The sequence below is a fragment of the Zalophus californianus genome, chromosome 7, assembly GCF_009762305.2.
Source record: "Zalophus californianus isolate mZalCal1 chromosome 7, mZalCal1.pri.v2, whole genome shotgun sequence".
Classification (NCBI taxonomy): domain Eukaryota; kingdom Metazoa; phylum Chordata; class Mammalia; order Carnivora; family Otariidae; genus Zalophus; species Zalophus californianus.
In genome coordinates, this window is record NC_045601.1 from 13,254,933 (window position 1) to 13,270,169 (window position 15,237).

At 37.7% G+C, this 15,237-nt stretch overlaps 1 protein-coding gene across 4 annotated transcripts in view; it reads left to right on the forward strand.

The window, feature by feature from the left end:
• Window positions 1-15,237, forward strand: part of IPCEF1 (interaction protein for cytohesin exchange factors 1) — a 181,847-nt gene that overhangs the window by 123,041 nt on the left and 43,569 nt on the right. For all 4 annotated transcript variants that reach the window (XM_027601050.1, XM_027601053.1, XM_027601052.1 and 1 more), the window contains 4 exons: window positions 6,134-6,207; window positions 7,717-7,788; window positions 12,804-12,862; window positions 14,159-14,247. In XM_027601050.1, coding sequence (XP_027456851.1) covers window positions 6,134-6,207; window positions 7,717-7,788; window positions 12,804-12,862; window positions 14,159-14,247 — 294 coding nt within the window. The remainder of the gene's footprint in view (window positions 1-6,133; window positions 6,208-7,716; window positions 7,789-12,803; window positions 12,863-14,158; window positions 14,248-15,237) is intronic.

Consider the following 15,237-nt stretch of genomic DNA (forward strand, 5'->3'; position numbering starts at 1 on the left):
TTGATTTCAGAATTATTGAAGTGTAAAAAAATCAGGTTTCTTAGAATCAGAGAACTATGATTCCATTGAGAATAGAGAGATAATTATACTTTTTATTTTTAACCATGAAATATATAACAGTTTCCTATATCACACTTCCTTTGTTTCTGGTTTGGTTTTCTTTAACCTACTTACTCTGGAATATATATATCACTCTTATTTTTCTAGGTCTATCCTTCTACCTTTCTGATATATGTAGATACTTATGAAGTAATTTTGTCTATTTTGAAAGGTATGTGTAGTATGAAAGAGCCAAACATTATCGATGGCAATGGATACTGATGTTTGCATTTAAATATTAAAATTTGGTGTCCCATTTTAATTAATTTTCAAAAATATGTCCAAAGTGTGGCAAATTCTTTATAAAATATTTTTGTCTCTAAAATTCCTATAGTCCAAAACTGAAGCCATAATTTAGCTTAAGCCGTAGAATATGGGAAATATTAAATCAATCTTGTGTAAAGTTTGAACAGATCATATTGAGTTACCAATAGGAGCGTCTGAGTCCTCATATTTTACCGCCTTTCAAGTCTTACTGATAGCCAAAGAGGAGGGAGTTCATTATGGGTTCTAGTCCTCTAGTCCTCAAACTTTCCTTGCATTTTATATTTTTAAAAACAATTTTATTGAAATATATTTGACATATCATAAGATTCACCCTATTAAAATTTACAGTTCAGTAGTTTTGGGTAAATTTACTGAGTGATGAAGCCATCATAATGAATCAGGTTTAAATAATTTTTATGACATCAATAAAATCCTTCATGCTTATTTACAGTTAATCTTCATTTCCAACCCTGACTCTAGTCAACCCCACTATTTTACTTTCTGTCTCTAGAGACTTGCCTTTTCTTTACATTTCACATAAAGGAATCATACAGTAATATGTGGTTTCTTATTTCTGGCTTTCACTCAGCATCATGTTTTCAAGGTTCATCCATCTTTTAGCATGTGTCAATAGTTCACTAGACAATATTCCATTGTATGAGTAGACCACACTATTTATTTACCCCTTGATGGATATTTAAATTGTTTCCAGTTTTGGGTTACTAAGAATAATGCTGCTGCAAATATTTGCGTGCACATCTTTGCGTGGGCATAAACTTTCATTTTTCTCGTGTAGATACCTGGGAGTGGAATTGTGGGGTTGTATGGTAATAATATGTTTATGTGTTTTAGAAATTGCCAAACGGTTTTCCAAAGTGGCTTCTGCATCTCATTTTAGCATTTTCTTTACTGTCAGAGGAAAAAGACAATGTTCCTGTCATTCATTCATTCATTCATTCACCTAAAACTCCTTTCTTTATTTCTCATGTATTGACTGCCTACATTGTCCCAAGTATTAATGATATAACAATAAATGACAAAATCATTTCCTTCAAAGTGCTCAGAGTCTTTTGGAGAAACAGAGAAATAGTTAACTAAATACAGGAAGAGAAGTATAGAAGCAAAGCCGGCCTCTGGGCACAAAGGGGAGGAAACTTATTCTAGGCTTAGAGGAGCAGGGGAAAAGTTTTGGAGAAGGTCACACCTAAGTTGATTTGTGGAGCTATATCTAGGGGAGTGAAGTTGGAAGGGCATTATAAATCTCAGAGCAGAAGGGCAACCTGCCCTGCTTATAGTTAGAACCCCTTTACTCTGATCAACTTTATCTTTTTTTCCGTAGCAATTATTGCCTGCAATGGGCTATGTAACTTATGTTGGTAAATGTGTTTGTATGTTGAGCTATGGTCTATTTTCCCTCAGGGTAGAGATCTCTGTCTGTTGGTCCACTAATATACCCCAGATATCTGACATAGTGCATGACACAAAGAAGGTACATACTAAATATTTGTTGAATAAATGAATGTGTAACACTAACGGTTTTGATAAAAGTGTGTATTTAATGCTGTTTAATACAGCAACTGAAGATTAGATCCCACTGAGATGAACAAAATCAAAGTTGCTGGGGAAAGTGGATGGATTCGTATGTGAGGAAGAGTAACTTTGAGATTGTTGAACATCATACCAGAAATGGAATAGCATTTTCTCACTTTGGAATTTAAGATAGACTTGGTAAGACAAACCAAAGGATGCTTTGATACCTCTGGCAAGAGAACAAGATTTTATTTTTTTAAGATTTATTTATTTATTTGAGAGAGAGAAAGGAGAGAGACAAGCACAAGATCGAGAGGGGGAGGGGCAGAGGGAGAGGGAGAGGGAGAGAATCCCAAGCAGACTTCTAGCTGAGTGTGGAGCCCGACGTGAGGTTTGCTTTTATAACCCTTAAATCATGACCCGAGCTGAAATCAAGAGTTGGACACTTACGTGATTGAGTCACCCAGGCTCCCCAAGAGAACAAGACTTTTTTACATTAGGATACAGAGGGAAAATTGCAGGTACCGATGCAGAACTTTCAAGTAACTTTTCAGAAAGTTAGGAACAATTGAGGAGGAAGGATGCATTTGAGAAAAGTTATTTTGGTTAATATAACAAGGAACAAGGGATGTGAGCAGGTAGGAGGAGAAGAAGGAGGAGGAAGAGGAGGAAACTGTCATTCCTTTAGGATTTTCCCAATGTGATTGTCATTTTTTAAGGCATTTTTGCAAGTCAAATAGGCAAAGGCAATTTTTGACACAGTTATCTGTGAATCTGAATGCAGCTTCAGTGTCTTCAGTACAATAAAAAAAATGCCTTTGCTAACGAAGGACGGATTTACGGAGGGAAAACTAAGGCATCTTTTACTCAAATTCATTTTGGTTCTTAGTTGAAGGACTCTCAGCCGTTTCAGTGGTGCAGAAAAAAAATTCCACCAAATGAAGATTTATAAGTGATTTATATTTCAGTTTTTGTTGATTGACTTTATATTGTTATCATCTCAGATGGGCTCTTTGCTCTGAAAATAAATTGTCTGTGGAATAATAATGCCATAAGTTTGGCGTCAATTCTAATTCAGCTCAAATGGAAGTATAGTTTTTTCTTTGTTTGAATTTTTGGTTTATTTTTGGTTGACTGAGGCGCCAGGGGGATTGGAGGAAATGAAATTGTGTGATGAAGCAGGCCTTGGTTGTGAAGGGCCTTCCTGCTCTGCTAAGGCACTCAGACTTGGCCCAAGGGCCCTTGGGAACTGTGCAGGATTTTAATGAGAGAAGTGACATGAAGTGTGTTCAAGGAGTCACGATTTGCTGTGACTGTGATTTGGGCACCAAATTGGAAGAAAGGACAAAATTAGAGGAAGGTTGAGAATAGTTTGCCAGACTTCACAGTAAGTGAGGTGAGAATCAGTAGTGAGCTGAAGGAAGTGCTAGGTGGTGCAAGGAAGGAATCCTGGGACAGAGGCAGCGGTGATCGATCTCTGTGATGACTTATATGCATGCTGAGAAGGGGATGGAAGAGTCAAAGATGTCTGCCACATTTCCTTTCTTGACAACAGGATTGAAAGTGGTATCATTGGATGAAATAAAGGACACAGGAGAAAGAGGAGCAGGCATTTTGTGGAACAAGATAGTAAGTTTGGTGCTGATTTGTCACTCTTTGGGCGTGTCTTAGTTTGTACAGCTATGACAAAATATCTCCAACTGGTAGCTCAAACAACAGTCATTGATTCCTCATGGTTCTGGAGACTGGGAAGTGTAAGATCAAGGTGCTGACAAACTCTGTCTGCTGAGGGCTTTCTTTCTGGATTGCAGATGGCTGCTTTTTTGCTGTAACCTTACTTGGAGGCGAGAGAAAGGTGGGGGGCTCGGGTCTTTTCCACTTTTTATAAGGGCACTGATCTGATCATGTGGGATTCATCCTTAGGACTTCATTTAAAAACTAATTACTTCCCAAAGGTGCCACCTCCAAATACCATCACACTGGGGCTTAGGGCTTCAGAATAGGAATTTGGGGTTCACGGAAACAAATATCAATCTGTAACAGGGAACCTATGGAACATTCATATGAACAGATACGCTAGGCAGTTGGATCTCTGGGACAGGCGCTCAGGATTAAATCCCAGTTTGAGGTAGAGATTTTGAATACGTGTGTACCGTGGTGATACATGCAACCATGGTAGTGCATATGGTCCCCTACAGAGAGTATTGGAATGAGAAGAGATTAGGTTTGTGTTTGGAAATCTGGGGAACACTGACATTTAAGAAACAGGCAAGAGAAGAGGACTTCGTGAAAACAAGCAAGGAATAGTTGGAGGAGAAAGGGAGCAGCAGGAATATGTCAAAAAAGCAAGAAATGAGGTATTTCTAGAGGGAGGCCTTGAGCTTTAGTATCAGTAACTAGAGTTCAGTTGAGTGAGGACCAAAAAAGGTAGATGGGACTTAGCAACGTGAAACTCATTGGGGTTCATGTAGCTACAGCTTCTGTGGAACAGTGGGCATAGAAATGAATGAGGGGAGGAAACAGAAGCGAATGGTGAGTATAAGTTGTTTTCTTTCTAACACAATTATGTAAATTTATACCAGAAATACTTTAGCCTAACATAGGTTATGTTTTTTTAATTGAGGCAAAATTCGCACAAGATTATCCACCTTTCTTTTCTTTTCTTTTCTTTTCTTTTTTTTTTTAAGAGGGAGTGGAAGGAGGGGCAGAGGGAGAGGGAGAGAGAGAATCTTAAGCAGGGGCGTGCTGGGCATGGAGCCTGACGCGGGGCTTGATCTCACAAGCCTGAGATCATGACCTGAGCCAAAATCAAGAGGTGGATGCTCAACTGACTGAGCCACCGGGCACCCCAAGATTATTCATTTTATTTTTATTTTTTTTTAATTTTTTTAAAAAATATTTTATTTATTTATTTGAGAGAGAGAATGAGATAGAGAGAGAGAGGAGAGCACGAGAGGGAAGAGGGTCAGAGGGAGAAGCAGACTCCCTGCTGAGCTGGGAGCCCGATGCGGGACTCGATCCTGGGACTCCAGGATCATGACCTGAGCCGAAGGCAGTCGCTTAACCAACTGAGCCACCCAGGTGCCCAAGATTATTCATTTTAAAGTGAGCAATCTAGTGGCATTTGGTACACTCACAATGTCGTACAGCCACCACCTCTGTCTAGTTCCAAACATTTTCAACCCACCAAAAGGAAAACCCATACCCATTAAACAGTTTCTCCCTAGTCCCCACTTTCTCCAACCCCTGGCAGCTACTCATCTGTGTTTTGTCTCTGTGGATTTATCTATTCTGGATAGTTCACATAAATGGAATCGTATAATGTGTGATGTTTTGTGTCTGGCTTCTTTCACTTTGCTTAATGCTATTGAGGTTTATCCACATTGTAGCATGTATCAGCACTTCATTTGGTTTTATGGCTGAATATTCCATTGTATGGATGTGCTACAATTTGTTTATCTATTCCACTGTTGATGAGACTGTTTCTACCTTTTGGCTATTGTGAGTAATATTTCTGTGGACATGCACAGTCATATATTTATTTGAGTACCTGCTTTTGCTTCTTCTGGGTATATATCTAGGAGTAGACTTGCCAGAGCCTAACAGTTTTTCAAAACTATACTTTTATAAATGCTGATAAGAATCCACAGGAAGCATTGTGCATTGTAGAAAAAGTTGATTTATACCATCTATGTTCTTTTAAGTACTTCACATTCTTTTTGAGATAGATTGGTGAAATGATGAGTAAACAGTTCATCAAGAAATAGATGAGTTGAATGAAAAAAAAAACATATATACATCATTTTTAAAGAAGGAAGTTCCCTTTAGAATTGAGTTTTGAGCCTTATAAGAAAAAAGTATTTCAAATGCAGAGTGTGGATAGATTAACTCATATAGGAGAAGGAAGATGGGACAGGCATAGGTTTGAATGCTTCATTTTAATTTTTCTGAAGGAAGTAGGCGTTGCGCTCTGGTTGGGGATAAGGGAAAGAGTTGGCCATCCCTAAGTTGTGTCATGTTACTTCTCATGGAAAGGTTCTGGATGACTTACCAGGAAAATATTAATGTCTCTCATAAAATATGTATCTAGTTAAGTCAAATGCTGATTCAGGGAGGTATCTTTTGATTCTCTTTCATTTCATTTTATGATCTCTGTTCAATGTATATATGATCTCTATAAACTTACTGCTAAGATTGACTCATTTATTCTCATATCTATTGTATGTATTTTTCTCAGGCAGAGAAGGCTGATGGATTTGTCAACCTGCCCGATTTCACTGTGGAGAGAGCATCTGAATGCAAGAAAAAGCAGTAAGTTGTTTTCCACAAAACCCTGAGCCAGAATAACATTCCTTCATAATTTTAGTTTCTCGAGTGATATGGTAACTTGGAAGTTAGTGAAGGTAACACCCAAATGTCTGAGAATTTTGAACTTTATGGGTTGGCATCCTAAACAACAGCGTAAGCTTTTAACCTCTTGTTTTCTGGAATTTCATTTTGTGGAACAGATGGATTTTAAAACCCCATGGAGCCTTGGCATGGCATATTTTTGACAACCGTGTCTGAGATGGAACGAAAAACAAGCTCCCATCCACGAGTGGCTAGGAGATTAGATGTCAAGATATTTTCTTGGTGAAGAGAATGACTAGTTCAATAGGACTCCCCAGAGCTGCAGATATGATAGCAAAACCAGTTTCTTTTTCTTAGTTTATAACATTATTATCCTTGAAATAGAATTCTCTGAGAAATCTTGGACTTTGGGATTATACCCTGATATAATTTAAGTCCAGAAGATTTGAGAACAGACAGGAACCAAAAAAAGTCATCAGCGTATGGTCCCCATTTTACTGAGAAGGGAGGAGCCCAGAGAGTCTGAGCTTGCCTAGAACTTGCAGGAGAGCCTCGCTACATCATCCAGCCGTATTCCCATTCTCCTGCTCTTGCCATGATAGCATCCAGCCACATTTGGCAAATGTGCCCTCTTCACCTTTTTCTTGTTGTTGTTCTTCTACCTCTGACATCTTTTTCCATTTTATCAGAAAGACATTTATTTCCCTACTGACCTATGTTACCAATAGTGGCAATTGACTAGATTTTTCTAAGAAAATGAATAAATGGTATTGGTTTTAAGTCTCTGCCGCTCTAGTGTTGCTGCACGTATCCAGTGATACGTAAGCTTGTGTTGATTTTCGTGGTTTTGACCAAACTGGTTATTTACCAAAATGCTGGCCGGTACTGCAGGACTTCCGGTCTAATGATAAAGGGGAAACATTTCAGTGTTTGCTAATTTTCGGTGTTTTCTACTTTTCTTTTAAACTGACAATAAATATATTTTTCCTCTACTCATAGGGGGAGGCTTGGATATAATTTTTGATGTGTTGTCACACTGTGGAAGTTCTATACTTGATTATTTTCCTACACATAACATTCTTGTATGTATTTGAATCTGAATAAATATTTTTCATTATTGTTCTGAGTATTTAAGGGACACCTCTAAGACCGTAAACTTTAATTTATTGTCTCTTTCTAGCAAAGCAGTGAGCAAATGAAAATACAAGAATATGCCCATATGTTTTAAATAGAAACTATCGACTAGCCAAGACTCAGTGCTTTTCTGGATGTCTCAACATGATAAATTAATTCTCTGCTCTCTCCATGAAGTAGAGATTAGGCAATGGGTATTTAATGTAACTAAATTATTTTTTGTAGATTTACAAAGAAAGCAGATGAATTTACCACACTTATATTTGATTTACTTTCAAACCCACTGACAACACTAATTTCTAATTTTTAATGTGTCTGTGTTTTTCCCCCTTCAAGTGCTTTTAAGATCAGCCATCCACAGATCAAGATCTTTTATTTTGCAGCTGAGAATGCACAGGAAATGAGTGTGTAAGTAGAGAAAATTGCTAAATCTAATCTTTTTGGGAATAGATTACTTTGGTCAGGTGTTTGAATTTTAAGCATATGTTCATATCAATTCTTGTTAAAGCATTCTTGCTTTCTTCTTCACTATTTGGAAGCATTTTGGAGAATTACATATATCAAAATGGCTATTTTAGGAAGAAGTAATAAGATTCTTCTGAGGGAACCACTAAGTTGAGAAAGGAAGGGATAGAAGTCATTATAAGAAAATGTTACAGTGAGAATCAGCATCACAGGGAGAAAGGCCTGAAAGTACTATGACCAATCTCACAGCTTTTAGAATTCTATATGAAAAAAATCTATAGGATTTCTTATGTGCTGTGTAATTATCATGATGATCCCTGTGTTTATCATTAATCCATGTTCTATCCTGAAAATTTTGCAAAACGTCCTTGCTCAGAGTACATCTCACATAAAATTTTATATCCCTAACTCCATTTCCTGTTCTTTTTTCCTGTTTAAATAAGTGGAATAAATGCATAGAACACTACCTGTCCCACTCCATACCCTGCTGGTTTAGATTATAGTGTGATCACAATGGCTCTTAATTGAATGAGGCTATATATATATTTGAGGCGCTTGAGGCATCAGAGGGCCTTCTATTTAACTTAAGCCCTATTCCCAGATTTCTCAGTGCTCCTCATTACCTTCACATAACTAATAAAAATGTGTCAGTGGAACACCTACTAGGTGCCCCACTGTGGCAGACCTGGGCGATAGAAATAAAAGACTTACTTACCTAAATGAAGAGAGGAGTTGTTTCTACTACCCTCTTTCTGATTTTACCTTTATCCCTTTGGCTTTCTCAAGCGCCCGAGAAAAAGAAGAGCAGATGCCCCCAAAGAAGATAAAAGCCTCGGGCGCCTGGGTGGCTCAGTTGGTTAAGTGACTGCCTTCAGCTCAGGTCATGATCCTGGAGTCCCGGGATCGAGTCCCGCATCGGGCTCCCTGCTCGGCGGGGAGTCTGCTTCTCCCTCTGACCCTCTTCCCTCTCGTGCTGTCTCTCACTCTCTCTTTCTCAAATAAATAAATAAAAATCTTTAAAAATAAAAAAAAAAGATAAAAGCCTTCACAAAACTCTTTTATTTCTCTTTTTATTTGTGTTGGTAACTAAATCCTATTGATTAGCAAGCCGTTGGTATGTCGGTGGTGTGTGAAAGGCTTAATATTTTACCCAGCAGTACTTGGAGCCCCTCCATAGTGAGGGTCAGGCTGGAGCTGAGCCGCCGATTAATCTGGTGGTGTTAATAAACACCAAAGTGGAATCTCTTTGGGCATCCAAGTTAACTTCTCTCTTCTCCCACAAGATGATGCAGATGACATTTAAAGATTTGTTCTGAGTGGCACCTGAAGATCTCGCTTTCTTACTGAGGTGGCCAGTTTAAGCCAGTAAATAATGTGTCTGGGTATTTCTTTATGAGATGCAGAGAATCTGGGAAGGAGGGACTGGCGTGTGGAGAGATGCGTCCTGTTTTAGAAGTTCACTTCCTTGGGAAACTGCATTTTTGGGTAGTGACATTTCTCTCAGGGACGATGAAGGGAAAGGTAATTACGTTTAATAGAAACGCTGTGTGTTCTGCAGGGACCCTCAATTTACAAGTAGAGGGGTAAGTAATTAAGGGTAATGGAAGAGTTGCTTTCTAAACAAAGACTGGTTGGTAGTTGCCTTTCTCGGACAGTGTTTGTGGGAAGAAACTAATTGTTTTGTATATCAATTTCTTAACACTTGTGCTCCTCCAACACATCAAGTTAATATACAACAAACTCCCAAGAAACATCTGTCATCTTCTTTTATGTAAATATAAGTCTTTTTGTGCATCCATCTATTTAGCCACAAACAGAAATTTTTCTACTGCCTTAATGTTTTTTTTAAAAAAGTTCTTAGCAAAAGAGGTACTCTTTTGTAAGGAAATAGGCAAACAAGATTCTAAACAATCACGTTTTCAACAAGTAACTAATGGTGGCAATTAAAAGGATATGAGTTTTAGGTAAGAGCTGGGAGGAATGACTTCTTTATTGTCAATACTCTTTCGTTTTGCTATACTTCTGTATTTCCGTGTTCTGGAAAGGAACTTAGAGATGCCTTTTCTTGTTTCAAGCGTTCTCAGTTCAAAAATAGTTTTTGTCTTGATATGTTAAAAAATTTGTCTATTTTACTTTTAGATGTTTTTTTGGGTGGGAGGGTCAGTATACAGTTAGGAAATCAGGTATAAACTAAGAACAGTTTATTTTGGTATTTTAAAAGTGAACCGTTAAATTCACTGTGCTTTGATCAGTTTTTAAAACTGTACATTAAAATGTTTCTTTTAGTTTAATGACACACAAAACATACTCTTGTAAAAAATCCTGTAATACAGAAGTAGGTAAAAGTGAAAACCTTTCCATCCCCCCAACTTCACCCTCCAATTCAACTTCTCTCTTTAGGATTAACTACTTTTTTTTTAAAGATTTTGTTTATTTATTTGAGAAAGAGAGAGAGAGAGAACACAAGCAGGGGAAGGGGCAGAGGGAGAGGGTGGAGCAGACGCCCCCACTGAGCAGGGAGCCAGACATGGGGCTCGATCCCAGGACCTCGGGATCATGACCTGAGCAGAAGGCAGACATTTAACTGACTGAGCCACCCAGGCGTCCAAAGATTAACTACTTTTAACAGTATAACTGACATCCTTTTTGATGGTTTTCATTGCATATCGATTCATGCACGTATACAAATACATAGTTTTAAAAGTACATTGAATCAGGCCAATCATATTGTTCCATACTTGCTTTTTTCACTTAACAGTATGTTAGGATTTTCCCAGGCCATCGGAAGGCTTCCTATCCCCGTCTTTTTATTAGCTTCATAATAACATTGATTGTACTGATGAAATTAGTGGTATACTTTATCCATTTTCCTGTTAATGGATGATTATATCGTATCAGTGTTTTTTTCTTTTTGCCATTGCAAATCTTACTGAATTAACATTCTTCCACATTTATTTGTGGTTTGTAGAATAGACATTTATAATTGGGGGTGGATATTTAAATTTCAACTAGTATCATCAAATTGCCTGTTTAAAATTGGCTGTATCAATTTTGATGTTCAACTGAGCAAAGGATGAGAATGTTTCCCCCTAAATTCTAGAAATCAGTGGTATTTTAGGTTTTGCCAATCTAGTGGTGAATATTTTCCTGTGTTTGTATATGTATTTCCCAAAACACTATGGAGGCTGATAAATTTTTTCTATTTTTTTATAAGCCATTTATATATATATTTTTGTGATTTCCTGTTTGTTTGTTTTTGGGTTGTTTATTATTCTATCGGGGCTTGATGAACACTTTCTCGTTCCTATGGTGGGATCTGGGTCCATGTATTGGCCTGGTTTTAAGTGGCTATTAAGGAGCTCATATTTGTCATGATGCTAAAGGGGCTTCTTAAAATGCCTTTTAAAAAAAAGATTTTATTTATTATTTATTTATGATGGAATTGTCATAATTCTATAGTTGGTCTAAACATTTCCAGAAACAGCATAAGTCTGTGGTGTTGAAACCTAAAACCACTTATTTATTCATTTAGAGAGAGTGTGCAAGTGGGGGGAGGCACAGAGGGCCGGGAGGAGGGGGAGAGAGAGAGAGAGTGGAGCAGACTCCCTGCTGAGCATGGAGCCCTTGAGATCATGACCTGAGCTGAAATTAAAAGTTGGACGCTCAACGGACTGAGCCACACAGGCACCCCTGAGGGGATTCTTAAATGAGGCCGAAGCTCCTCTTTCTTCTTGTAGAAAGCCCTATTTGTTTTTAAAAATGAAATTTATATATTTCCTGTTAATAAAAAATAAATATGGCAAGACCCTGGCAGGTTGAGGGTTGGGTAAGGATTCCTAATTTGTTGATAGTTGAAGACTTGGGAATATGCGATAATTATGTGGTAGGGGAGCAGTGTGCTGGATAGTTCATGAGGCAATACAGGACTAGAAGAAATGGAGAGCATAAGTGAGTTAATGAGTGCATAGCATTCTTATTCTATTGGTATTGGTTGACTTAGGCCACTACTGAATGTACTGGTTTCTCAAAAAAAAAAAAAAAAAGTGAACATATAATATGGAATACTTTTTAAAGATACAGAAAATTGGAAAGAAGTGGGAAATAAATCAGATTATTACCACCCCAAAATAATATTTTCCCTTTAAATAAAAGGTAATATAGCTAGGAACATATGAAATAGATGCATTTTTGTGTCTTTTATGAATTTGTGTGATGAAATATGTTCCTGACTAACCCCTTGAGAAGAAACTCCAGTGGCCTTAGGTCATGAGCCAGGTTTGAGTTCCTTAATAAGGTGTGTCTAGTTGTATTTTTATCATTGATGTTTAGTTGAAAATCATTGCCAATAAGATAGTAAATTGATAAGAAGATAGGACACTGTCATTTTTTACCTGACATAAAATTCTTCAAGGAATTAAACATTTCCCCAGCTTAGGAATACCTGTCAAACTCTGAGATCTTCTATTGATTAATATAAAAATCCTGTCTTAAAAATGGATCATCTTCTCTTTATTGTTTTTGTGCAATAAAATTACATTTTAAGAATTATAGAGATGGGACGTTAATGGTCAGGTAACTAAATTCAATGATAGAGGTTTGATTGCTAATAATTTGCTAAAAATTGCTAAAAATTTGAAATGCACAACTACAAAAATATATTTGTTCATATATTTAGAATATTTAACATAATTGCCAACCTTAGCAAGCTGGATAATGGACCACCTTGTTTCTTGTCTTACAAAGAATATCCCAAGGAAGGAAAGTATTGTGAAACAAGTGGTTTTAGGTTTCAATACTGCAAACTCACGCTGTTTCTGGAAAAGTTTAGACAAACTATAGAATTATGACAATTGCATTATAAAGTCTGGCACAAGACCTTACTTCAGGGTCTAGGGGGAGGGTGGATAGGAGATGACCAATCTCTTTAGCTAAGCATTTATTTTCTATTTGAATTTTAGGTGGTTAAACAAGCTTGGGATAGCTGTAATCCATCATGATTCTGCTACGAAGGATGAAGGTATGTTCTATTTTAAATTTCTGAAAATTTAGCAAGAGTATTAGGATGAGATAGGTTGGAAATACAATGTCAAGTTCTATGCATAGTCTCGTCTAATGAAACATACTTTGGCATTTAAAATTATCTGAAAATATGTAGAAGCAGACATATTCACACAGACTCACCAACATGTAATAGAGCTTCCCATGCTGGCTAAGAAAGCTTTTTACACTTCACCCACACACTAGCAACTGTAGGCTTCACTGAGCTCTCAAACAACTGCCAGTGTAAATGTTTTATTGTCCCACTCACTGAATTCTTACTCAGAGACATGATCTCGTCATGATCTAGACAGATAACTTTCATCCCACTGTTTCCTCTCTGATATTTTAATATTTCCACCAGGTGTGTGCTGAGGCTAATTACTCTAAGTTTGTGCTCGGAAACTGAATGTCAAATTGGGACAGAGGCCGTATTTTTAGCTCAGCCTGTAGTTCTCTGGGTTCAAAAGCTACAGGAGTCAAAATCTTCTTAAAGATGCGATTACTCCTGAATATTGAGAAGAAGAAGGCTTTAGGTTCGGGGTCACAGAGTTGATACTATTTCTGAAGTACTCAGGCCATATAAAACTTGGGAATTGGAAGGTTTTTGATAGCAAAAATTATAAAAGCTGAGACTGAGAAATGGAAAAGTGAAATCAGTGTCCTGACCGCTCCTTGGTCCTCTTTGCCGCAACATCAATACCCATTGTGTATTTGAAGTGCATTTATAGATTGTGAGGAAAAAAAATCACTATATAAAAATCTTCTCCCTATCCTGGTATTTAAGGCCTTCTGTGATATGGCCTTAAGCAACTTTCAGCTTCATTTTTTTTTTTTTTTTTTTAACCACATCCCTTAGGGGACTCCGTATAGTTGCCTCAGCCTGCACCCTCGACTTGGTCCTCTCATTACTCTGTGCACTGTTGATGGTTTACTTACCCTGCCATTTCCAGCTCCTCATGGCTCCTATGATCAAAGTTAATCACTACTGATTTTATGATCCCTTAGTATATGATTCACACCTCTTCTGAGGAATTATTTTATTTTCCCTGAGCTATGGTTAGTCCTCTTCCTATGTGTTAGACACTCATGAGGGCAGAAACCCTAATATGGCTATTCATTTTTTTCCCGCTCTTATGTAATGGTAGCTCAGTAGATGAGTCCTTTCTGAATCGGATTGGAATTGCAATAGCCAGATAGAGCAAAACCTCTGCTCATGCATTATGGAATGAGTGATGACAGTGTTGAAACATTAAGCATTTTCATTTTTGTATAGAATGCTACAGTGAGAGTGAACAGGAGGACCCCGAAATAGCTGTGGAGACACCACCCCCTCCTTACTCTACAGAGACTTTCTCTCCTTTGGTACGTACTGACCTCAGTAGTCTATTGGTCATGATCAAGTGCGGGGACATCGTTCCTTCCAGTGGCATAGAATCTACTTTGGCCAATAAATTTTTTAGAACGGGCTAAATTAAGGTACTTGCCAAGGAGCAAGTGCAGTTCTCAGATTTTGAGTCTTCTCCATAGCAACCCCGTGGTATGACAAACTTGGTGTATTTGTGTGTGACCCACAGATGTATCGTGCTGACAGGACTTATGGTAATGCAGAGGGCTTCTAGGTGATAGGCCAGGGCTTGCAGAGATTTGTTTTATAATGTTTATTAATACCCTACTGGTCTTCAGAAAGAATTGAAAGTGCTTGTCCTGGGCGCAGGCATTATAACAATGCAGAATGAACACTAAGGGGATGAAAGCAGTAGATGAAGAGAAAATTAGAGTCCAAAAGGCATCAGGAAGCCAGGAGTGGGGTTAGTGCATTCAATCTGTATGTGGAATAATTCTTCTGTATATTCACTAGAGAGAAGTCCAAGTTTAATTCTCAGCTTTGGAAGCATACAGCGTAAGTTCAGGTTATTAATGGATGTTAAGACTGTGGCATGTTGCTTTGTATTTAGATGCTCGTTGGTGTTATAGTGATGTCCCCTAGAAGGATTCAAGCAAGGGTCTTCGGGAAAGCTCGCTTATGGTTCTTCTACCTACCATGTGCCAGGACTTATGTAGGTGCTTTAAATATATAACCATTTACTGCCCCCGTCCCCAAATAACCCTGAAACCTAGTATTATTTAACCTGCATTTCACTGATTACTAATGAGCATCTCTTCGTATTTATTGGCCATTTGGATTTTGTTTTGTCTAGTGTCTGTTAAGTCGTTAGCACATTTTTAGCTGTCTTACTATTATTATTTTGTATTTATAAAGTTTCTTTATTAGCCTGTCCGTTAGCTCTTTGTCAGGTAAAAGTGAGGCACATCTCCTTTTCTGTTTCGTGGCTTTTACTTTTTTAGACGGTT